Here is a 24273-nt window from a genome sequence, read left to right as displayed (position 1 = left end):
CAGCCCCCCATCACCCTGGTTGGCAGAACCCAGGGTGCTTCTTGTGGGGGCTTGGTGGTCGTGGCTGGGCTGGCTGCATGTGTTGGGGGGGGCGTGGCCGAGGCCTTTGTCCCCCACCCTCAGGATTGGTTGCGGGTGTTGGGGCATTGCTGAGGCCCTTGACCCTCCCCCCTTTCTGGCTTGGTAGCCCAGGGGACTTCCGTTCTTTCTAGGCGTTACAGGTGTTCTTTGGTGAAATGAGACCTTTACTCGTTAATGTGAAACTTTTTCTCTGGTCGTGGGTACTTTGTTTTTTGTTTAAGTTCTGTGTTGGATTATTGTTCTTCCCACCACTTAAACTCTGCACTAGAATAATTCATTGTCCTTTGCTTACTTTTAAAATGGGGGAACTTCCTGTGGGGAAGTACTTGAGCTGTGTGGTTTAGCTAAATTGTTGCTTTGCTGCTGATTCCCTGGGGAAGGCTTTTTGTGCAGCTCAGGTTTTAATGGTTGACTTTATAGTTACTTCTGGCTCTTGAGAGATCCGGTGCACCTGGGTTGTATAGAAACTCTGGTCTGGGCCTGAGTCTTTTCATCAAATTGCACCCCATGCAATTCTGTATTCCTGACCAGTCTCCTCTGAGTGGTCCTTTGCTGATTGGGGTGCAGATCAGTTGTCCTTGCTGTGCCCCAGTGTTCTCCTGGTGGGCCTGTCTCCCCTACCACATGTGCGCCAAACACTTCCCATAGAATGGGCCATGCTCTGGTCCCTTACAATGACTCACCAGCCTCTGAGTTGCTCCTTTTTTTCAGTTGTTGTGGTTCCTCGCTCCTATTTGGGCCCATGGGAACCCTATTAGTGGTCTTGCTGTCCTGGGGCCACCAAGGTCCTCTTCTCCTCTGCCACCTCCAAGCAACTCCATCTGAAGGGCACAGCTGCGGCTTTTGCCAGCCCCTGCTCTGTGTGCTCAGCAGCTCCAGCCTGGATGCAGCCAGGATTCCAAATGGTCAGGGTGGTTTTTTCTTTCTCTCATTGTGGCTTCTCCTGCCTTCGTACACTTTGTACGTCTCTCTTCCTCTTCCCCTGAGCTCTAGTGGCCCCTGCTTGGCTGTCATTGGTTTTTTATAGTTGGAAGTTGATTGATCTGTGGAAGAGAGTGATGCTGGGGGCCGTCTCTTCCACCATGTTGCCTGAAGTCCCTCCTCTGTGGTTTTTGATGAAAATGGGTTCACAGGTTACGTTTTAAGGGGAAGGGGAAGAGTTCAAATTTATACCGAGTGCCTCGTTCATTCATTCATTTTTCAAGAGCACACTGAGGGCACTGGGCATGGCGCTGTTCTCAGGGCTGGGACTCAGCACCGACCAGAGACCTTCCCTTGGGGAAGCTTCCTCTTAGTGGGGGAGAAAGAACATGTCACTTGTCGTGAGCCTGGCATGGGACTTGGGAGTGGGACGTGCCACAGGAGAAAGGAGTGCGGGAGAGGAGTGAGTTGATTCGGCTGGTCTGATGTCTGTATGGCTTCAAGTGTGTTGGGGCAGTGGCTGGGAGACCTCACCCGGGAACAGGTCCCGTGGGCTGAGGCCTCTGGCTTGTTGGGGTGGCAGCGTCGTGCATTGGTTTGCATTTTCTGAAAAGCAGGTCAGATCTGAGACAGGATCTGATGCATAAGAGCTATGCATCAAATGCCTGACAAGAACAAAAGGGGTCCTGCGGGTGTAGTCGGTAGGAGCGTTTTGGTCTGGGAATGGCCTGCGTGGTGTCCCTACCATGTTGTCTGGGCCTCCGAGAGCTGATGTTGGGCATGGTTGTGGCAAGGACACACCTGCTAGTGGGCAGCAGGTCTTAGGAGTCTGGGTTCAGGAGAGAGTCCAGGCTTGAGTGAGGGGGGACCACCCAGGGTGGGCTGGCCATGGCAGGTGGCAACACTGAGGTTGGAAGAGGAGGGGCCAACCACATGGCCGACAGAGGAAAGGGTGATGAAGAAGGTGCCTCCAACACTGCCGGGGATAAGGGGTGCCTATCCCACGGCCGGACCAGCAGTATAGCAGCCACCAGTGACCTGGATGAGAGACTTCACATCCATGCCCCCTAGTGCAATGTCCTGTCCTCCTCATTCCATGACTTCTTCCCGCCTGTCCGGAGGTGACATCAATGGTGGTGCAAGGGAGAGCTGGCGTGGGCGTGCAGTGTTGTCGGGCTGGAGTGTGTTCCTTGAGCTCAGTAGGAGACACCTCCCAGGGCAGTGACAGTGAGTGGGGGGGGTTCAGCTCATTAACACATCTGTCACTTTTGTGAGGTTTTTCCACAGAAGAGCCTGACGTGTTCACAGATGGAGTTAGCGGAAAACCACAGGCACAAGTTAGAAGTGTTGACGTCTTCCCTCCATGTACAGCATGAGGAGCATGCCTCGGACAGCCGCCCCTCAGGGACTATGGTGTGGGACCAGGAGCCAAAGTGGGAGCTGGAGTGGCTTTGGGCCGCTCTCTCAGAGAAGCACAGCCAAGGTGGGTGCCCTCCCCCTGCCCTGGCCTCCTGTCCCCGTCTCTGCCACATCGGGGCCCTGGCCCATGGGCTGCTCTGGGTGAAGAATGGTACTTTGGTTGTGATTAGGCGCCTATGTGGAGCACTGGAAGACTTTGCCCTCTTCTGCTGGAGCTGGTGCTGGCGGCCTCCCCAAAATGGGTCCCAACATGACAGATGTGGGGTTAGGGGCAGGGGTGGAGCCCCAAGTGAGAGCACGTGTTCCTAGTGGGCGGCAGGGGCAGGGCCAGGTCTGAGTGAGAGCAGGTGTTCTGAGTGGGAAGCGGCTCTGCTGCAGCCTTTTGTTCTCCAGGCAGTGTTGGTCTGACATGGTGACAGCCCTGAGGTCATAGGGATTGCTAGGAGTGGTGGCTGCTGCTTCTCTGGAGGGAAGAAATGCAATGGTGGCTCTGGGTGAGACTCTTCTAGGATCCTTCTCTGCTCCCGTCAGGCCCAGGGCAAGCAGATGGTCAGGCTTGGTCCATCTGGCTCTTTGGTCAGACCAAGGCTGAGGGACGTCCAGGTAGAGCACAGGGGAGGGGCTTTAGGTGGTTGGGTGTTACACTTTCCTCTGTGTAACTGAGACGGAGAAAAGAGAAAGAAAGAATTCACTGAAAGTACCATCAGTGAGGCCTGGAGGGACTGCCACCCATCAGGGGAGCAGCCCCGATCCAAAATCAGCCTTCCTTTTTATTGACAAGACAAGGAAGTTTCACAAGGAAAATCGGTTGAGTCAATCATCAAAGAAGGACATAAGGACAAGGGTAATGTTACAAAAGTATAGCTTAACAATGGAAACTAGTAACATCCGTAAAATAAAGTGATGTTCCAAGGTACAATTAGTAAAAAGCTAAGTTGGTCAAACCGGCTCATTATCTAAAGTATGACCTCTCCTTAAGCAAAAGTTACATTCTTATGATAAAATCTAAATACAATTATTTCTAAAGTTTCCCCCAACAGACAGCTTGCCCCTAGAGACTTTATAGCTTGGGGAAAATTTCCTGTCCTTTGCAAGGTCAATATTTGAAACTGCAAGGCTTTGGAAAACCAGGCCCTATGAAGTACATATGCTTTTATGCATATTCCACAGTTGGGTGGTGGCAGGATAGAGAAATAATGTCGTCCTAGGGGCATGGTCTGAGGAGAGAGGTGGACAGCCAGGCAGGCTGGTGGGAAATGTGGTTACTGGGGGCTGCACTTCCCAGTGCTTGGGCCTAAGCTGAGCACAGCCCAGGAGCTGGCACTGGGGCCATCCTGTCAGGAAGGTGAGGAGGCCAAGGTCTCACCCTGAGGGAGAGTGGGGACTGGGCTCCTCACTGAGCGCTGTGGTACGGGAGCCTATCTTTTGGCTAAGGGCCATGCAGGGGTGATGGGTGGGTTGAGAGAAGCACGGCCCCTCCCAGGAGCTGAGGGGCTGACATGCAGTAGTGCTGGGGTCGTCTGCTCCTTCTTGTCCTTCCTGCACTGGAGGCACTGTCTCAGCCACCTCGCAGTCATCAGGCTCTGCAGACACACCAAGCACCCTGCACCTGTGCCTCGACTTGTCCCCACTCAGGTTCCAGGGCTCAGCCTTTGTTTCCTCTTCTGCAGAAGAAAGGGGCCTGGAGCAGGCAGTTGCCCAGCTCACAGCCAGCATTGAGGTGGGATGTTAGCCCTTGGCACTTGACATCACGCCCTCAGGTCCAGTCCTCGTGCAGCTGCCCTGCAGATGCCAAGCATCATACATCTGCCCACATCTGATGATAGGTGTGAGGTTCACCTTGGGGTCAGAGGGAGGGTTACACACCACACCTGAGCTGAAGGAACAGTCTGGCAGGCCAAGGGCCTCCCTTTGACTCTGGGCAGGGCTGTGCCCTCCAGAGGGGACACTTGGGAGAATGGTGCCCATTCCATCCCTGGGTTAGCACAGGACTTTGGGAGACAGGGTGTCTGTGTTGCTGAAGTAGGTAAAGGTCACTGTTCTGTTGGCATTGCATGTGGACTCCCTCGTGGCTGGCTGCTACACGTGACGTATTCCCTGCCTTCTATTCCCCACAGAGCTTGCTCAGGTTCGTCTCCAGTGTGCGAAGGACGCGGCTTTGGAGATCGACAAGGAGGTGGCGGCCAGAATCTTGGGTTTGGAAACCGAGCACAAGGTTAAACTTTCACTTTTCCAGACTGAGCTCAAGGAGGAAATTGAACTCTTGAGAATAGAAAACAGAAGTTTACATGAGAAGTTGCATCATGAAATTCGTCTAAAAGAGGACTTGGAGAAAGTAAGTAGACTCCTCATAGCTGGATGTCTTTCCTGACAGTCTCACTCTCCCAGTGGAAGGCTTGTGTTCCTCGTGTTTACAGCCAGGTCCTGTGCCCACCGGGTCCTGGGGACGGCCCCAGACCACACGCGTCTCATTTATAACTGTCCCTCGCAATGCCATCAGTGGTGTTTGGGTAGAACTTCCTCAGGGTCAGGACAGGATTCCATCCTGAGCCAAGCCAGAGTTCTGACTCTTAGGGATGCTGGCCAGATGTCCTTAGAGGGGCTCCAGGAAGGGGCATCAGCCAGAGTGGTGGAAGCTTGTGCCCCCTTCTGACATTGTTCATCCCAGCATCTGAATTATGTCCTACGTTCTCCATGCTCTTCCTGGTGACTATTTTGCAACTGTGGAAAATGCATACCATTTGGTATGTGTGATAAAGTCATTGCCGCCCCATTATGCATGCTGACAAAGTGACAGGACATATACCTGCACACAGTTGTTAATGGGCTTCATTATACAGCTGGTGCAGTTCAAGGTTTGGTCACAGTGTTGGAAAATATAATTAAAGTGAACTCAAATTTTTATGTCTTCTTCATGTCTATTTTGACTAAACCATGTCCTCTCAGTTTCTGCTTGTGAGCAGGGGTGATCTTTCATATTTTGTGTTCAGCTGCTCTTACTGCCCTGCTTTTCCTGTGACTGTCTTCTTGGATTTTCATTTCTCAACAAAACAAGAGTTTCACAGGAAACTATTATGACCTGCAGGGTTGATCACCATATTATTTTTTAAACTAAAGCATTGGTAAGGACTTGGAGCAAAATGCAGCTGAGGATAGAACCTTGTGGAAAGCTGTGTGCCAGCACCTGCCACAGGCTGCAGCTGTCTGGACATGACCTCCTTAGGCACTGTCAACTGAAGACAGACTTTCCTAAGTGATTTTTTGATATTCATGTGTACTTATATTTCCCAGGCTGCCATCTTATCTACTTAAATTAATTACTGGGAGACGGGTGTGGAATTATCTTTCTTTTTTATTTTAATTTTTGCTTTAAGTATTTTGAAGCTCTGTAATTACACACATACACATTTATGATTGTAATGTCTTCCTGAAGAATTTACCCTTTCATCATTAATGAAATACCCTTTTCTCTCCTGTAGTATTCTTTGTCTCGATATCTACTTTCTTTTTTCTTAACATAGTCACTCCAACCGTCATGGTCCTTTTGTTTGTGTGGTGTACCTTTTTAATCCATTCTACTTTTAATCTCTTGAAAGTAAAGTGATCTTCATTTGGACGGTATTTAGTTGGGAATTTTTTAACCTGTTCTGACAATCTCTGCCTTTTAATTGGAGTGGTAAGGTTGTTAATAATTATTGATATGATTCGACTTAGGTTTACCATTTTACTGTTAGTTTTTTATGTGTCCCATTTTTTTCTTTTTGAAATATAATTGATTATACATATTTGTGGTGTACAGAGTTGAATATCAATACCTGTGTACAGTATGTGATGATCAAATCAGGATAGTTAGCATATTCATTACAAGATGTAATCATTCTTTGTGTCCATTAACCAATGTTGTTCTTTAAAAAAATTTGTTCCTCTGTTCTTTTTTCTTGCCTTTTGGATTGTTTGAATATTTTTTAGAATTGGTTTTAATGTGTTGGTTGACTTTTAAGTTATACTTTGAATTATGTTTTTAATGGTTTCTCTAGGGATTAGAATACACATTCTTTAAGGTGTTCTTAGAGTTAATGTCGTGCCATTCCACAAAAGCTGGGAGGCCTTCTGATTGTGTAGGTGCATTTACACCTCCTGCTTGTCTCTGCTGTAGTTTTCACAGGTGTCACATCTGCCTGTGTTGTGAACCACACAGTACAGCATTGTAAGACTTGCTTACATACGCATTTGAAAAGTCATACGCATTTGAAAAAGTTAAGAGGAGAGACAGTTTCATGCCCACCATTTCTGTCACTCTTCATTCTTTCCTGAAGGTGTGAATTTATGTTGGTCTCATTTCCCTTCATTCAGCCTAAAGAATTTCCTTTAGCATGTCTTGTGCAGGTCTGCTGCACAAGTTTTACTTGAAAAGGTCTTTATTTCATCTTCATTCTTGAATATTTTTGCTGCATGAAAAAGTCTGAGGTGGCAGGCTTTTTCATTCAGGATTTAAAGATGTTTGGTAAAACCTTTGCTAATTTTATTATCGATATCATCTTGGGGTTGGTCTTCATTGATTGTATTTCCTCTTTACCAGGCGTCATATTTTCCTGTCTGTTGCATATCAATTAATTTTAGATTGTGTCCTGGACATTGTGAATGATGTATTGTGGAGATTCTGGATTCTTTCATATTCCTCTGAAAAGTAATGATTTTTTGTTTCAGCAGGCAGTTAACATGGCTGTATTTAGATTCCATACTCCATCTCCTCCATGGTGGACTGTAATATAATGTTAGCTCAGGTCTTGTAGCTTTAGCGGGCCTGCTTTTAGAGACTGTCCACCATATGTATGGATCAGGGTCTGCCTGAGATGCAGGCAAGGTTTATTCACAGATGTTGCAGCTCTCCCTCTCTGGCTCTCCCCCCAAGAGATTTCCCCCTCGCTTTCCAGTTTTTTTGGGTCAAAAGAGTAAGGTTATGGGATTTCTATGTGTGTGGTCCAGTCAGATACTACTCTTAGCCTAAAAGCCTAAAAAAGGGAGAATCGACCCACTCTTCTGAGCTTTGAGCCCTCTCCAAGGTCCGCCTGCTCAGGATTTATAGGCATCATCTCTGGGAGGGCTGGTCTGATTAGAGCTGCTCAATCTCACCAGAAGCAGCACCCTAAACTTTACTTTTAGGAAGGAGTTGAGGTCTGTCTCCCGTACCTCTGGTTTTGTTTGCTTTGTCTCTTGTTGACGGTGTTCATCGACCTGCTTTCTTCCTTTTAGGAAATGAGGCACTCGCCTGTCTTCAGCTTTGCTGTCCATCTCTCTCTTCACTGGGCACCTTTACAGTTACCCATTTTAGTTCGTCAGCCTCTTATGTGCCTCTGTATCCTGGAGTGCACATCATACTGATCTGGAGATTTGAGCTCATGATACCATTTGCTTTTCTCACCATCTGAGACCCTCGCTTGCCCGTGATGGTTCCACACCTCTATTGCAGCTGCCACCCCCAACAGAGCTGGGCATGTCTGAGTTTCCCTATGGGGAGCTCAGTCAGACAGAGAAGGCCTCAAGCCTCTCTTTGCTCCAGTGTGTGTGTGTTCAGTTGTTAGTTTTTGTCCAGGCCCACCAGCTCCAAAGATGAGGAACAATCTGTTCTAGGTGCCCGTGTGTGGAAAGCATTTCATTTAAGCAAGTAATTTAAAACTTGTTCGTTTTAGGTTCCATCCATTCCGTCAATGTAAGCATTGCTGCTGCTGTGTTCAGCATGATGCCTATGTGTTATGGAGCTTTCCCTGTCTTAGAGATGGATTTGGGTCATTCCTTCCAGTAATCTTTTCCTTCAGTTTCTTTTTTCTTAAATAAAATTATGTTATCTGTAGGTAAAACATAATTTGGTTAAAGACCACCAGGAAGAACTAAATAAAGCTGAGGAGAAGATTCAGCTAATGAAACGAGAACTTAAAGAAAAAGAAGCAGAATGGAAAGTTGCAAGCGAGGACCTAGAGAGAGAATCTGAAGAGAAGTTAACTCTGATGCTCCTTGAACTGAGAGAAAAGGCTGAATCTGAAAAACAGTCGATAATAAACAAGTTTGAGCTTCGAGAAACTGAAATGAGGCTTCTTGAGGACCAGCAGGCAGCCCAGATCCTGGACCTGGAGCGGTCCCTGATGGAGCAACAGGGCCGCCTATGGCAGCTGGAACACGGGCTTGCTGGGGATGAGGTTCTGCCATTCAGCCCGGGTGACCAGGAGCCCCCTGAGGCCCAGGATGGGGAGCACGGCACGCTGCGCGTGAAGGAGGACTGCGCCCTCCAGCTGATGCTGGCCCGCAACAGGTGGGTGGAATTTTGGAGTTGGGGGTCTGGGGTGGAGCCATTTGCATGGTTTCCATGTGGGGAAACCCCAAGACGCCAGCAAAGGGAAGGCAGGGGCCGGCCCATGGCTAACTCGGGAGAGTACGGTGCTGATAACACTAAGGCCATGGGTTCGGATCCCATGTAGGGATGGCTGGTTAGCTCACTGGGTGAGCATAGTGCTGACAACACCAAGTCAAGGGTTAAGATCCCCTTACCGATCATCTTTAAAAAAAAAGGGGTGGTGGTGGAAGGCAGCCCCTGGGAGAATGTGCTGTTGGGTGGAAAGATCTGGAAGGGGTGGAGCAATGTGTGATGTACTGAGTTTTCACCCCAAAACCACAACAGGGCAGCTTCGTGTTCTGTCACAGAGACAGGGTGGCAGTAACCTCATCCAGATCCTCCTGTGGAGCCTGTGCTCCATGGGTAGATGTCAGCGTGCATTCATGTCATGCCTTTTCTGTTGTTCTTTGCATGTTTTAAGTTTCAGTAGCAGAACTTGAATCCTCATTTTGTGAAACATTATGTGCAGTTTATCCACATAAGTATTTTTGTGTTTTTTAGACTTAAACAGATAGTTTTTAAAAATAAACGTCTTTTTCTGAAATATATACATACTTCCCTCAAGTTTCAAATAGATTTAGAATATGGTTGGGTTCTTTGCTCCTGTTGGTGCCGACCATTTCTGTTTCACCTCAGCCCCTGAGCTGTGTTGGCTGCAGGGTTGTGGGACTGTCAGGGACTTGTGGGACCTGCTGTTGGTGCTGCCCCTCCTCATTTGACTGCCCCAGCCTGACCCTTCCCCAACCTCATGGTGATGATGACGTGCAAGAGTTCTGCTCTGGGGTTAGAGAACTCATGTTAATATCCAGACCTACCTTTTCTGAGCTGGTGGAACATAGGCCACATGCTTAACCTCACGAGACCTTAGTGCCTTAACTTTATGGTAAAGGCTAGATCGTCTGTGGAAAACACCGTTGTAGCGCCTGGTGGTTAGTGAGCACATAAAAGTAGTCATAGCTCTTGTTGTTTGTGTGAACTTAAAGCACGTCAGTAATGTGTCATGTGTGCCCACAGAGAATGCTGCTCTTCCCGGTTCCTGATGGGATTCTGGTTCTTGCATTAGAATTGTCACACTGCAGCTGGCCCGTGGCTCACTTGGGAGAGTGTGGTGCTGATAACACCAAGGCTGTGGGTTCAGATCTCTATATAGGGATGGCTGGTTGGCTCACTTGGGAGAGCATGGTGCTGACAACACCAAGCCAAGGGTTAGAATCCCCTTACCGGTCATTTTTTTTTTTTTTTGAAAAGAAGAAAAAAAAAAAAGAATTGTCCCACTGGCTGTCTGGCTCCTGCCGCCCAGCACCACCTGCAGATCTCTAATGCCAGTTGTGGAGTTCTTCTCAGGGCCTCTGTGGCTACTGTGTGGTCCTGTGGGCTTCTGTAGGTGATGTCCCTTCCCTGTCAAGGTGCAGAGGTCGCATTTGGGTTCTTTCACTTAGGGCTGGTCTGGACATCCTGTCATGAGGGAACAGTCAAGCCCACACATGTGGCTTCTGCAGGGGTGTGGATGTGGCCCCTTGCTGTGGATGACATGCCCTTGCAGTGTGGCCCCTTCACTCTCCCGCTTGTTTCTGGTGGTGGCAATCTCAGACCATGGCAGAGGGAGGAGGAGGAAGAGTGGTTAAAATCTGGGTGTTTCCTGTAGGAAGTGCAGCTCGGTGTCACAGAGTGAGGGTCAGCACTTTGACTGCATGCTTTGCTGTCATTCACTTTGTTGCCTCAGGTTTTTAGAAGAACGTAAAGAGATCACAAAGAGATTCAACGTGGAGCAAGATGCTTTCCTGCGGGAGGCCCAGGAGAAGCATGCCCGAGAGCTCCAGCTCCTGCAGGAGAGGCACCAGAAGCAGCTTCTGTCTCTGACGACGGAGCTCGAGACCAGACACCAGACTGAGCTTAGCAAGCTGGCGGCTTCCCTGGAGCGCGAAAGCTGGGCCTTCCTGGAAGCCCGCGTGGCCGAACTGCAGGCAAAACACACTGCTGATGTCAGTGCTCTGGAGTCTAGACATTTGTCAAACCTGGATTCTCTGGAATCCTGTTACCTGTCTGAGGTTCAGACTGTGCGGGATGAGCACAGGCGGGCGCTTGAGCTGCTGCGTGCAGACTTCCAGGAGCAGCTGCAGGAGAAGGATCGGTCTCATCAAACCACACTGGCTCAGGAGTTGGAGAGACTTCAGCTGAAACATGATGAAGAGCTTCAGTCCACAAAGGAGAGCCTGAGAACTGAAATGAGTGCTAGACATGTTGAAAGTCTGAAAGCCCTGGCCATCGAGTTGCAGGGTGCTCACCAGGTAAGGTGCGGGGGGCCACGCCCTGGCCCAGGTCATCTCCCTGTGGCTGCCTGCTTCACCTGCACATTGTGTGTGCATGTGTGTGGGGGTACAGCACCTATAGGTGCTCTCTCTGCAGGAGGAGCTGGCTGCAGCTCTACGTGATCAGCGGCGCCTGTTGGAGGAGGAGAGGATCGTGGCCCCGGACAGAGTAGATGCTGATGTCCTGCTCTTGGAGCACCAGCATCAAGCAGCCTTGCAGGTGCTTGGAGATGCACACACAGCTGAGATGCAAAAGCAGCAGGCAGAGCATGCCCAGCTCCGGGAGCTGCAGGCACCGCTGGAGGAGGCTGCACAGGTGAGCAGTTCCTGCAGGGGGGCTTCCTGGAACGGCTGGGCTGTAGGTGCTCTGGGGTTGTGCTCAGCTTCATGGGGAGCAGTGTGAAAGTGCCTGGTCCAGTGAGACAAACCCAGGAGAAGGTGCCTGTGTGTGACGTGCCTGCAGCTGGCCCACTCTGCTGGGCCCTGACCTTACTTTGCGGGCAGCGGGTGGTCCATGGAGCCGTGCACCCAGATCTGCTCTAAAGGCCATTTGGCAGCTGGACACTGATGGGATTGAGTCGACTGTGGGGGTCTAGGCAAGAGTTGACCAAAGCTCACAGGAGGCATGGCACTCAGCAGGCAGGTGGTGAGAGGAGGGTTGTGGAGAGCCTGGGGGGGCAGTGACAGGGAGGCTGCAGTTAAGGTGGATGCGCTGTCACTACGACATGGACCAGGATGGACGCGGTGGCTTGGTAGGTGTTTGTGACTTGTGTTGCTCTTAAAAATCTGCTCACAGGCTCACGGTATTTTCTTTTCCTAAAATTTTAAAACCTGTATGTCAGAATCTTTATAAGCATTTATGTCAAACTCTGTAGTGATTCTTGTGATGAAGTCTAAAGGAGCAGTTGGAATCCCTCTTGGAGGAGGGAGGCTGCTGGGGAGGGGCCTGGCCAGGGTCCCTGTGTCTCGTTGTGGGCCCTTGTCCCTATTTCCTTTGCATCTGAGCAGGACGGCCCTCAGCCATCAGGGGTCTCCCTGTGGGCAGATGGCATGTACCCCAACCCCACCGAGGTGTCACCACCCCATCTGCTGACACTACAGACATATTGCATGTGCATGCACACACAGACATGTGTGCACACATGTAATTCTACATACCGTCCTCGCAGTCAGGAGAAGCCCCTTTAGTCTGTCTGAGGACTCGAGGACCCTGCCTGACACCTCTGAGGCCCTCCTGCTTTGGTGTCCTTTGGTCTGAGAGACTCGTATCTTCTGGTCCCTTTGTGGTGGGAGGACAAGAGTCTGTGTGTGTAGTGCTTCACAGATAATTGTTATTTTATTTGGAGCATTGCGGGCAAATTTATTGAGATGATTAATTTTGTAAATACTATTTCTAGGGGTCTTTTTAAACAAGGACATACTGATATCTCATTTCCAACCATAAAATGAGGCCCTTGCATTCACCTAAGTTTGCTAGAGTAATAGTTACTGCTGTTACTGCTATATACACACAGTAATAGTTACTGTGTGGGGAATATTGACTGTTTCTGAAATTAGTATTTCTTCACATGTAAGTTCCCAGAATGAGAATTAGAGGAGATAATGAAAATAAAGGGAAGTGTAAATGTGAGATTTCTCCACCTTTGTTTGTTTAAAGGTCTGGCTTTTTTCTTGAGATTTGTTCCTTTGTCTCATCACTCATGAGGGTCATGGAGCTACCAGGAAGACGCCTACACAAGTGAGGGGCCATTAGAGCCTGTGTTCCAGCACCATTGCAGGCCACAGGTAGTACACATGCTGGACCCATGAAAACCCCTTGCGAAGGTCGGCCCTCTTCTCCACTTGTCTGAGAGGCTGGAATTTACCTTTGGGGTAGACACCTGCAGCTCTGCTGTGCTGTGGGATTCGTAGAAGCAGTTCTGGGTGGTTGTTGGTCCCTGAGTGTGGACACCTTCCCCTGCTGTCCCGAGGCACTGCCCTGAGACCTGCTGGTAGGATGAGGTGTCCGTGTGTAATTCTGTCTTCTCTGGAAAAAGCAGATTCTGTCCTCTGCCTTTTCCAAGGACTTATGCTAAAGAAATTCTGTCCAGTCTCTGATATGATTCTATTGCCTGTTTTATCTTTAACACAAAGAGCTACATGCTTTTTCTAAACCACGTGTTATTTATGTTCTTTGGCTCAGCACTTCTGTTCTTCTGTGGTGCCTATTATCTGAATGCTCGTGGGGCATCTTTGAAGTATTTTTCTAGTTGTGGTATAGGTTTGCTCGGGTAATTTATCCATTTACTTTGCTACCAAGGATGTGAATACCTTTTCCATGATCATTTTTGTCTAGCTGATTTCACAGAAAAAAAAGACAACTGGGCTGTGAGGAAGTGGGATATGCCGTTTCATTTTATTTATGTTAACTTTTTGTTGGGGAAAATTTCAACATCTACATAGCTAGAGTAATTCAGTAAGCCCCCTCATCCCACTACCTAGTGGGGTACACACCAATCTCAGTGTTTGAAACCCCTCCAATTATTCTGAAGCAAATCCCGGACACCATGCGTTTTCATCTGGAAATGGTTAAGGATCTGTAAGTAAGGTCTTTTCTCCCTGATAAAACATGACACAATTCATTATAACCCAAAAAATTAACACTAATTCCTTCATTTCATCACACATCCAGTCTATGTTCCAGTCTCTTCCTGTCTGTGGCTGTTCAAACCAGGATCCACACAGGGCCTTGTTTGCACTAGGTCTTTTTAAATTTTTTTCCCGTGATGTCGATTAACATTCCCCTCGTTCCGTCTGCGTGCTGGCAGATCTACAGGCAGATCAGACTCAGTCCCATGCTTGGAGACAGCACTTCTGAGGTGGTGGCGCGTTCCTCCTGTGTCTTCCCTTAGGTTTCATCCCCTCAGGTTTCATCCTGCAAACAGACCTACGTAAAGCCTTGCTGGACATTTCCTGGGATGCTAGGGTCTGTCCTAAAATAGCAGGGACATGCTGTTCTTCCTGGTCACATATATCTTTGCACCTGTTTGAAAAGCCGTCACTTACCAGCAGGGTTATTTGATGTGCACTTGTGAGGTGGTTGGATTATTTTCCAGGTTACTGCCTTTTGGAGTTTGGTTGTGAGAAAAATTCTCTGAAAACGCAAACTTGATTTCCTTTTGATAGAAATATGTATCCCATGGAGAGATTTCCCCATGTTGATAACACTAAGCAAAGTTCTAGAATGCAGTAGTAAACCGTAGTATGCCTTTTCTTGGGTATTGATTTTTTTTTTCGTTTTCCTACTGTCCTTCAAAATGGGGGAAAGTATTTTCTGTGGGTCCACATCGGGGCAGGAAATATGAACTCTGGGGCTTTGGCTGCTGTCTCTTGGCCTACGTCCTGCCAGTGTATGGTGCTGGTTGGCATTTGGGGTTTTGTTCTTAAATTCACCCAGCATTTTGTGGTTGGCACATACAGAACCAGATCCCTGTCAAACCCTCTTATTCTTCAGTTTCCTTCTTGGCTGCAAACGGTTCTCATCAACCCTGTCCTTCCTTCAGGAGGTGGGGGGTATAAATGGGATAATTGAAGCACTGTGGAAACTTCGTAGCAAGTCACAACTTGGAAGTTGCTGTTGAGTTTTTCCTTTTAAAGGAATAGAATTAATCTGTTTCAGGAGAGAAAGTTCATGAAAGTGATCTGTATTAATTTTAAAATGGTCTCTAGAACTTGGAAGTGTGATTATAGTGTTGTGGCCTGTGAGCCTGTATTCTGATTATCACGACTGAAGTGAAAGTCCAGAGCCCACGTGGCACCTTGAGCAAATTCCAAACAGATTGATTAGACATTCTTTATAACTTGCTCTGTGTTTTATCACACTGAAAATGCACAGAGTAAAGGTAGTTTCTGTGTCAAAAATGTCCGTGAATCTACTGAAGCTGTTCTACAAGTAACTTTAGGAAAGGTTGCTCAGGGTCGACTGTCTTTCTCCTCATGAGGGAGCACAGCCCCCTGCTGTGCCGGCCGAGTGGGAGGAAGAGCCGAGAGCAGCCACTGCATCCATGGGTGTCTCCTTCCACCTGCAGAGTGACTCTCAGTTCATTTTTACATGCAGAGTTACAACACGAAATAGTATCATTGTTTTGGAAACCGAGCTTCTTCCGGGCAACTATTGTCCTGCATTTTTATGTTAGATTGTGTAGCATACCTTTTCTGCCAAGAAATAAAACTGTCATCAGATATCTTGGATCTAAGAAAAATTTGTCTTTCACTTGTCGGTTTCTTGCAGTGATGCGCCTGTTTTCATGGAAGGGACATCTGCAGGACAAGTGTGCACTTGGTGCCTTTTCTCTTTAACAGTGTCCATTCAGTGGTTTTTTGGTACATTCACAGAGTTGTGCAGCTATCACTGCTGTCACCTCAAGAAGAAACCCCTCATCCATTAGCAGTCACTCCCCATTCTGTGACTCCCCCTGCCCCAGGCCCTGGAAACCTCTAATCTACTCTCTGTTTCTGTGGATTTTCTACTTCTGGACATTTTATATAAATGGAATCATGTAACATATGTCCTTTTGTGTCTGCCTCCTCTCACTTAGCATGTTTCTTAAGTTCACAATTGTTGTAGCATGTATCAGTACTCAATTATTTGTTTTCTGTATATCTCATTTCTGTCTTGTTCCTGTGTTCCTTCATTACTGCCTTTTCATTTTAATTTCCTTCATGTTTATTTTACAACATGTTTTTGAGTTATTTTTTTAGTGTTTGGCCCAGTGATTACACTGAACATTTATAGCAATCTAGTTTGGATTAATACCAACTTAATTGTAATAGTTTACAAAACTATTTGCCTGTATAGTTTCATTCCCTCCTCCCTCCTTTGTGCTAATATTCTACAAAGTACCTCTTTATACTTTTATGCTCGTTGCTTTCTGCAGTTGTCTTTTAAGTCAGAGAGGAGAAAAAAGAGTTACAAAGAGAAACTACATTTATTTTGTCTTGCATCTGTGCCTGTGCAGTTACCTTTAGTGTTGTTCTTTATTTCTTCCTGTGGGTTCAAGTTTCTGTCTGGTGTCCTTTCATTTCAGCCTGCAGGTCTCACTTCAGTATTTCTTGTAGGACAGGTCTGCTTGTGATGAATTCGCTCAGTTTTTGTTTTTCTCAGAACGTCTTAATTTCTCCTTTATTTTTGAAAGCTAGTTTCCTGGAAATAGAATTCTTGGTTGGCCGTCTTTTTCTTTCAGCACTTTAAATATCCCCCTCCCCCGCCCGCCAAGGTCCATTGGCCTCTGGCTTCTGGTGGGAGTCAGCCCTAATCCTACTGAAGACGACTCATGGGTCGCTGCTCTTGCTGCTTTAAGATTCTCTCTCTGTCTTTCAGAAGTTTCATTGTGGTATGTCTAGGGGTGGATCTCTGAGTTTATCCTATTTGGAGTTTGCTGAGCTTCTTGTATGTGTAGATTAATGTTCTTCATCCAATTTGGGAAGATTTTGGCCATTATAACTTTAACTATTCTTTCCGTCCTTTTCCCTCTCTACACTCCTTCTGGGACTCTCATTATGTGTATATTCATCTGCTTGAGGGTTTCTCACAGGTTTTTGAGGCTCTAGTTATTTTTCTTTCTTTTTTTTTTGTCTTTTTCGTGACCGGCACTCAGCCAGTGAGTGCACCGGCCATTCCTATATAGGATCCGAACCCGTGGCGGGAGCGTCGCTGCGCTCCCAGTGCCACACTCTCCCAAGTGCGCCACGGGCTCGGCCCATGTAGTTATTTTTCTTTATTCCTTTTTCTTTCTGTTCTTTAGAATGAATAATCTCAATTGACCTATCTTCATGTTTGCTAGTTCTTTCTTCTGCCTGCTCAAATCTGCTATTGAGCCCCTCTAATGAAATTTCATTCAGTAATTATACTTTTCAGCTCTTGAGTGTCTATTTAATTCTATTTTATAATTTTTATCTCTTTATTGAGGGGCTCTGTGTGTGTGTTGGGCATGCCTCTAGTGCTCTGGCTGTCAGTTCACAGCTCTGCCTGGGCCTTCCCTTCCTGCTCATGCAGCACTCAAGGTCAGCCAGATGGGAGGGCATACAGCCTCTCTGATCTTTCTGGACACGTGCGCATCCCTGCACATGTGTGTGCCTCTAGATTCCCTGAATATGTTGGAGCTTTTCAAAGCCCCCTGTGGACGTCTCTTTCTCTAGTATTTCCTCTTAAGTTTTTTGGTCAGCTTCTTATTAGTCCAGTTGGTATGGCCGCCTCAGGTAGCTGTGATATTAAACAGTTGCCATGGATTGTTTTTGACAAACGACTTGGGGATGGGATTGTTGAAACAGAGTGTGCTCTGACTCGGGCCACCTGAAGACCAGCCATGAGGATGGGGCTTTCCTGGGAGCTGCCAGCCAGGTTAGTTAGTGGCAGCTGGTGGAACGGCCTTTGGGGTGTTCCAAATCCATTCTGTCCTCCCACTCCACCCCAGTGGCTACTGGTTTTCAAAGCTGTTGCAGAGAATGGAGAGGAGGGATGAGATTAGGGTAAATCAAATGCCCCAAAGCTTGTTCTGATGGAGACTTGCCTTGGTTTTCCATAAACACTCTGTGGTTTGTTCTAAGCCTTTCTTAATTTCCACAGCTCTGAAAAAGTTGATTTTGATAGTTTTTACGACTGTTGGTCGTGTTTTGGAGGTTCTAACTTTGTTTTTATAGAAGTGCTACCTCTGTAGTTTTTTTTTCAAAAATAAGCTTATTTTATGAATGTAAGTTAATTCATCTAGGTGAACTTAAAACATTTTTTATTATTTAGGAAGAAAAAGTGTTTATCTTTAAAATCAAAGGAACACAAGTCTCTAAATGTCTTGAATTTTCATGGCCATAATCCCCTCATGATAGTGAATTTCTTAACGTGCCCATTTAAGATGGCCACATACCAGGACACTTGGGAATGGCAGCAACATATCGTTCATCAGACAAAGCTGTCCCCAGTGCAAACATCTGCCCTCCTTAGTGTGTGGTCCCTGAAACTAGGATTTTTTTCATGTTTTCTAGGGTGAGCCCACTTTGTTGGACATTTGCTGTTATTAGCGGCCTTGGTCTGTCTCATCCCTGCTCTTATGCAGAGTAGTGTCTTGATAAATATTGCTGAGCGTTCTCAATTCTAGTGAAGAGCAGAGAAATGGAATAAGCACGATCTTCTGGCTTCGAGGTTTTTTCGTTATTAATGTACTTTTGTGCAGGGTGAATTTGAAAGGGAAAAGAAAGCTGCTTTGCTTGAAGAAGAGGGGATTCGTAGACGTGGGGGTGAGCAGGTCCAGGCTCTCCACCAGCAGGAGGAGGCCTTGTATCTGCAGCTTCAGGAGAGGGACCGCCAAATTCAGCAGGTCTGTGGAAGGTGCCTTTTCCTCGTCATTGCCTTTTTGCTTTTGTTTTTGGTGATAAAATATGTATGGTTGTCCCTCGGTATCCTTGAGGAATAGGGTACAGGACCCCACACAGATGCCAAAATTCACAGGTGCTGAAGTTCCATGTATGAAATGGTGTAGTATTTGCATGTAACTTGCATGCATCCTCCTGTGTACTTTAAGTCATCTCCAGATTGCTTGTGATACATAATGCAGTGCCCAGCACATGCCTGAGACCCCATAGCTGTTGACTCGTGTCATTTATAGAGAGGAATATGTGAGAAGGATCTAATTTTTATTGTGAGCAGATACAGGGGTTTTATTCTGAATCATTTGGGAGGTGAATCTCTGATGAATCTTCCCCTTCTCTCCCATGATGGCAGGGGCAGGCTGGGGTGGTTGTTACTTCCTTTTTTTGTAAGAGAAAAATAATGTTGGAAAGCTGTATTAGTAATTCTCACGTTTAGTCACCACTTTGTTCACCTTTTTGCCGTATCTTTATTAATTGTAATCGTGAAAATTATGATGAAAGTTTCTTACAGCCATTTATTTTTAATTAAATTGTTTTATCAAAGCTTTAACAATTTTTCCCAATAGCTGAAAGAGCAAGTTCTGTCTCTAAGTCATGAGATAGAAGCTTGCCGTTGTGAGCTGGAGACACTGCAGCAAAGGCGTGAGAGGGAAAACCAGGAAGGTGCAAACCTTGTCTCCATGCTGAAGGCTGATGCCGACCTGTGCAGCAGTGAAAGGTCAGTGTGTCCTTGTCACTGAGGTGATGGCTCTGTTGCCATCGCCACCACCTGGATGTTCTTGCCCCACTGTCTGTACGCACCACCCTTGGCAGGCTGTGGGCGTCAACTGGGGTGTGTGGGTACCATTCATTTCTGGCCCTCCTGTTCCTTGTGCTTGTTATGGAGTCACTAGGAACGTTGATCTGATAGACAGAGGCCCTGGGCCATGTTATTCTTCTCACTTATAGATTTTAAACACCAAGAAATATGCTCAGTGATACAACAAACATCTGTGTACCTACCACTTCGCTTTGCCAAATCGTCACATTTTGCCAAATCACAAAAAAACCCCTAATTTCTCCCCTTGAACCCCACAGTGCCCCCCACAATCCCATTCCCCCCACCAAAGGCCATCTCTTTCCTCTCTGTTGTCGGGTGTCCCCACAGTGTGTCCTTCCCCACAGGGCTCAGGCTCAGGTTCACAGGTGACCTAACGTGTTCTCAGGGCTTGGGTTTCACTTGTGTTCTGTGTACACATCCCCGTGGCCTTGTTCCCGGCCCTCCGCAGTGTGGCAGCCATCGCCCAGGCCCTTTGTTCTGCTGTGGAGCCTTCAGTACGTGGCTGTTGCAGCCTTCCCTCGGGGTGTGTATGTCCTGGGCACACCACACATGTTGGGGTTCATCTGTGAGTGGGAGTTGCAGGGCTAGGGCCGAACATCTGACGTTCATGGGCACTCCAAGGCTGGTGTGTGCATTTGAACACTCTCCGCGAGCTCTGCGGGTCTCTCCACTTTAAGCTGCATGTGGGTCCAGGCCTGTGTTTCTGCTGGGGGTCTTGTGTATCCTGGGCTGGCCCTGTGGTCACATGCTTGTCCCCCCAGCCTGGGTATGTCCCCCTGTAAGATTGATTCTGTCCTGCGGGCCCAACTGTTCCTGTGTCTATTTGTTTGGGGGTCTTATTTAAGAAAGTCTCCTACTCTGACGCCATACGTTTTCTTCCATATGTCATCTCAGAGGTTTACAGTTTTGCTTTCTGTATAAGTCTAGAGTGCACCTGGAACTCTTCCGTTGTTTGTTTATTTGCTTCTGATGCCAGGACATTGTCTTGTTCTTACCTGTCTGAACACTTTGCTCAGTGCTGTACTGGAAAGTGCAGCCCCCCCCCCCCCCGACAGGGATGTGTGTCTTCTGTAGGTCTGCACGGGCTCCCCTCTAGTGGGGTTTCTGGGGCAGGCCACGTCTGCTGCGTCAGTCAGCTTCTCTCTGCTCCCATGTCTCCTGCTCTGGTATGCTCTGTACTGAATTCTTAGGCCTGGCCCTGGTCCTCAGCTTACCTGTCTTGTGTGTACAGCCATTGAGGGTCATGAAAAACCAGGTCCAGCTGATGGGACTCACCAAATCTCCAGCTTAAATTAGTAGAGAACGGATGTCTTTATTGCCCTGAGGTTCCCTGTGTTTGCACACAGCAACTCTGTTTAGGGCTCTTTTCAATCCTTCCATGAAGATTTGAGATTTCTCCCTGAAAGCCTTATGCATTTCCTAGCACTTATCTGTAGGCGCCTTGTGACTTGATGCTGTTCTCCTGAGTTGCCCCAGTTGCTGCGGGGGACTTATGGGCTTTGTGCTTAGGTGGAAAGCCAAGGAGAGCCAGCGGTCCCGGGTATTTGGGGAGGCCTGGCCGAGGGAGTGGCAGCTTCAGACTCCCTGACACCCGCAAGTGTTTGGCATTTTGGGGCTCAGCATGGAGGCCTGTTTGGCAGCTCGAGAAGAAGAGATGCGGTCGGGGGCTGGAGGCATCTTCTGGGTCATGCCGCCCCCAGATATTTGCTGAGATGTCTGTTGCCTACTCAGCAGTCTTCCTTACACTTCCTGCTGTGCCCACCTTGCAGTCCCCATACTTTGCCCTTGTCAGTCTGCCCCTTACCTAGAACGTTAACTTCGGATGTGAGTGGCATCGGAGGGGTGGGGGGAAGAAGGGTAGGTGGGCCATGTCTGCTGCAGGGCTGGACGGATGGGATGCCCTCCTCAGTGGAGTTGCTGTGCCCACAGACATACAATCATAGTGGGAAGGGTTGCTCTGAAAGGACAGCCGCTCAAAGAGCAAGGTGTAGGGTAACTTTTGATCTGATGAGTCCCTTTTTTGTAAAGGTGGAAAACACCCCAAACTGTGCACGTTCGTGACTTCAGAGCCATGGGAGACACACGCCTTCCTGCCCCCGGGCTGCTCCACGGGGCAGACTGAGTTTTCATATAAGCATGTGGAGTTAGTTGTGACTTTGGGTTTTTGGACAAGTATCTCATGAATCAGTAGATTTGAACATCCCGTGTTCCAAGAGGGGAGGAGTGAGACAGAAGGTTCCAGGTGCAGCCGGCGTGTACTGGCTCCAGGTGCTGGCCAGATGAGCGTGCTCAAGTCACACTATGGCCTCTTTTAAAGATCAAAAACAACAGCAAACAGATCTGCATTCCTTCCCGAAAGCCACATTGCTGGATCTCAGCTTCCTGAGCTCACACAGGGTTGAGAACCAGCATCTTCTGGCCCCAGTGGACAGGCGTCTTCATGTGCAAAGGCAGGCGCTCTTGTGTCTGTCTCTCAGTAGCACAGGTGGCTGGCAGCTTCTTACCAAGTGTCCAGGGTGGGGGTTTCATGGCCATGACCTATGGGTGCGTGACTGGTGTTTCCTGTCTTAGGAGAGCTCTGCGGGATGCCCTGAGGAGGTTGTTGGGTTTGTTTGGAGAGACCTTGAAGGCAGCTGTCACCCTGAAGAGCCGGATCAATGAGCGCATGGGTCTTTGCCTGGATGATGTAGGCACTGCAGGTGCAGGCCAGGCTCTGCTGGCAGGTGAGTGTCTGCAGCCCCCTCCTGTGGGGCTGGGTTCTGGGGGGAACACTGCCTTCCTCATTCCCTGCCAATGCCTACACCTAGAGAAGGCTGAGGACTGGATTCAGTAGAATTGCCTGGTTCCTGCAGGCGGGTTGCTGTGTTTATTTAGGAAACACTCTTCCTTCTCAAAGTGGATTCAGTCTTAGTTAATGTAGGTTTGCTTGTTGCTGTGAATGCCGTTTGTTGGGGTCAACTCATCTACCACACGGTGGCAGCACATGTCTTTGATCATTTCATAGCTTCAGCACTTGACGAGACGTGGTCTGATGGGACCCTGCTGGACGTGGACAGAACTTTGCCTGAGTGTGTGGAGACGTCGTCAGTGACTGAAATCAGCAGTCATCTGTGTGAAAGCTTTTTTATGAGCCCAGAAAGTACACTGGAATGCGAGCAGCCAATTAGGAGGGTCTACCAGAGCCTTGGCATTGCGGTGGATGGCCTCCTGGAGGTGGCCCTGGACTCCACCAGGCAGGTGAGGGTTGACAGATGACCGCCTAACCTGTGCTTTGTGGGCGATGACATGGCAGGTGCTCTGCAGGGCACATGCACGTGGTCTCCATCCTCAGTCTCGCCCTGTGGTCTGAGCCAGGTGTGTTCACGTTTCAGGTGGATCTGACTTCCAGATGCTCTGCCTCCTCCTCTGCAGGGCATTGGGGGAGCTTAGGCACCTGTCCTTTGCACCGATTCTGATCTGCCACCACCAGTGTCCTCAGACAGGCTTTTTCTTAAGCAGGGGTCCTTCTGAACACATGGCCTGTTTTTTTTTTTTTTTTTTTTAAATTAATTAATTAATTTATTTATTTTAAATTTTATTTTGTCGATATACATTGTGGCTGATTATTGCTCCCCATCACCAAAACCTCTCTCCCTTCTCCCTCCCCCCTTCCCCCCACATGGCCTGTTGTAAGGGACTAGCACAGTCTCTGTGTGTTTGATTTGTGTAGTACATGGACCCTCTGCTTTTACTTCACATGCAGCCACGGTTCCCGTCAATATGTAGTGATCATTGCTGAGAAAGGGAGTTATTTTTGCTAACCCTTTTAGAACATTTTAGACAATTAAAAAGATGTTAAATAGGAATACGTGGAAAACAATAAAGGGACCCTTCTTTTCAAAGTCAGCCCAGTTAAAAAATAAGTGTTTTTTCATGAAGCCTTGCCTTCAGTACTCAGAAACCCCTGAGTGAACTTGCACTCTTTGAGTGGTGCTGTTGGAGTGGGTTTTCCCTCCCGATTTCCTGCCTCTGCACTTTCTTCACCCCATTTTTCGCTCCTCACCCTCCTGTCTTCTTTCAAGGAGTGGACACATTTAGGCAGCATCCGATAAGTAATCAGGTGCTTTTGGTTGTCTCCCAGGTTAAATTAAACTGAAACACTCTCCTGTGAGCATCTTTGTCCACTGTTCTAACCTGGCTCTGTGCCCCGTGGTGTGGACGCCTGAGCTGCACATGGGGGCTGTCAGGCCTGTGCTCGCCTCCTTAAATATCCTGTCCCCACAGAGGGTGGGTTGTATGGGGAGGAATGTGGGAGGTGCTGGGAGAGAAATCAGGGTGGGTTGCAGGGGAGGTTGGAGGCAACCAGGGCACAGCCCTGTGGGAGGCTCAGGCAGGGGAACCATCAGAGTTGGCATGGGGACAGCAGGTTGGAGATGCAGAGTTGGGTTAGGATCAGATGGAGCCACCTTGCAGGGCCTTGTTGTGCTTGTGGGTAGGAAAGGGGCAGGTGTTCTGAGAGGACAGAACTGGAGGAGGGACTCATGGGCAGGCGGGGGGCTGGGGGGGTCGATTTCAAAGAGGAACCAACAGATTTCCTTAGAGGCCAGGTATGGACATCTGGAGCCCCAGAAAAGGCCAGAGTTGCTCTAACTGATGGGGTGCAGAAGGAGGCCTGGTGCTGAGTGTCTGCAAAGACAGCTAGGTGCAGGAATTTTGAATTCAGAGGCACACTTGCCCAGGGAGTGCTGTGAGTAAGAGGGGAGAGGGGACCGGGGCAGAGAAGGCCGCAAAGGACACTGAGGAGGGCCCTTGCTGGGGACTGTGCCCCTCATCAGGGAGGGCAGCTTCCACCTGCCTGGTCTGTCTCCTGTGCTGTCCCTGCCTGTGGGGCAATAGCCCCGGGGCCTGGGGCAGAAGTAGAATTCTGTTGGTGTTGAGTAAGCTTGGGTCGTTTT

At 48.3% G+C, this 24273-nt stretch overlaps 1 protein-coding gene across 8 annotated transcripts in view; it reads left to right on the top strand.

The window, feature by feature from the left end:
• PCNT (pericentrin) overlaps positions 1–24273 on the top strand; it is a 128776-nt gene that overhangs the window by 49345 nt on the left and 55158 nt on the right. For 6 of the 8 annotated variants that reach the window (XM_063079045.1, XM_063079051.1, XM_063079039.1 and 3 more), the window contains exons 12-19: positions 2290–2485; positions 4539–4756; positions 8274–8728; positions 10533–11097; positions 11216–11434; positions 19086–19237; positions 21911–22062; positions 22344–22576. In XM_063079045.1, the coding sequence (XP_062935115.1) occupies positions 2290–2485; positions 4539–4756; positions 8274–8728; positions 10533–11097; positions 11216–11434; positions 19086–19237; positions 21911–22062; positions 22344–22576 (2190 nt within the window). The remainder of the gene's footprint in view (positions 1–2289; positions 2486–4538; positions 4757–8273; positions 8729–10532; positions 11098–11215; positions 11435–19085; positions 19238–21910; positions 22063–22343; positions 22577–24273) is intronic. The other 2 variants (XM_063079056.1, XM_063079032.1) reach the window with 2 other exon arrangements.

The sequence above is a fragment of the Cynocephalus volans genome, chromosome 1, assembly GCF_027409185.1.
Source record: "Cynocephalus volans isolate mCynVol1 chromosome 1, mCynVol1.pri, whole genome shotgun sequence".
Classification (NCBI taxonomy): domain Eukaryota; kingdom Metazoa; phylum Chordata; class Mammalia; order Dermoptera; family Cynocephalidae; genus Cynocephalus; species Cynocephalus volans.
The sequence above is the reverse complement of the archived record's forward strand: the minus strand, read 5'-3'. Positions and strand labels throughout refer to the sequence as shown.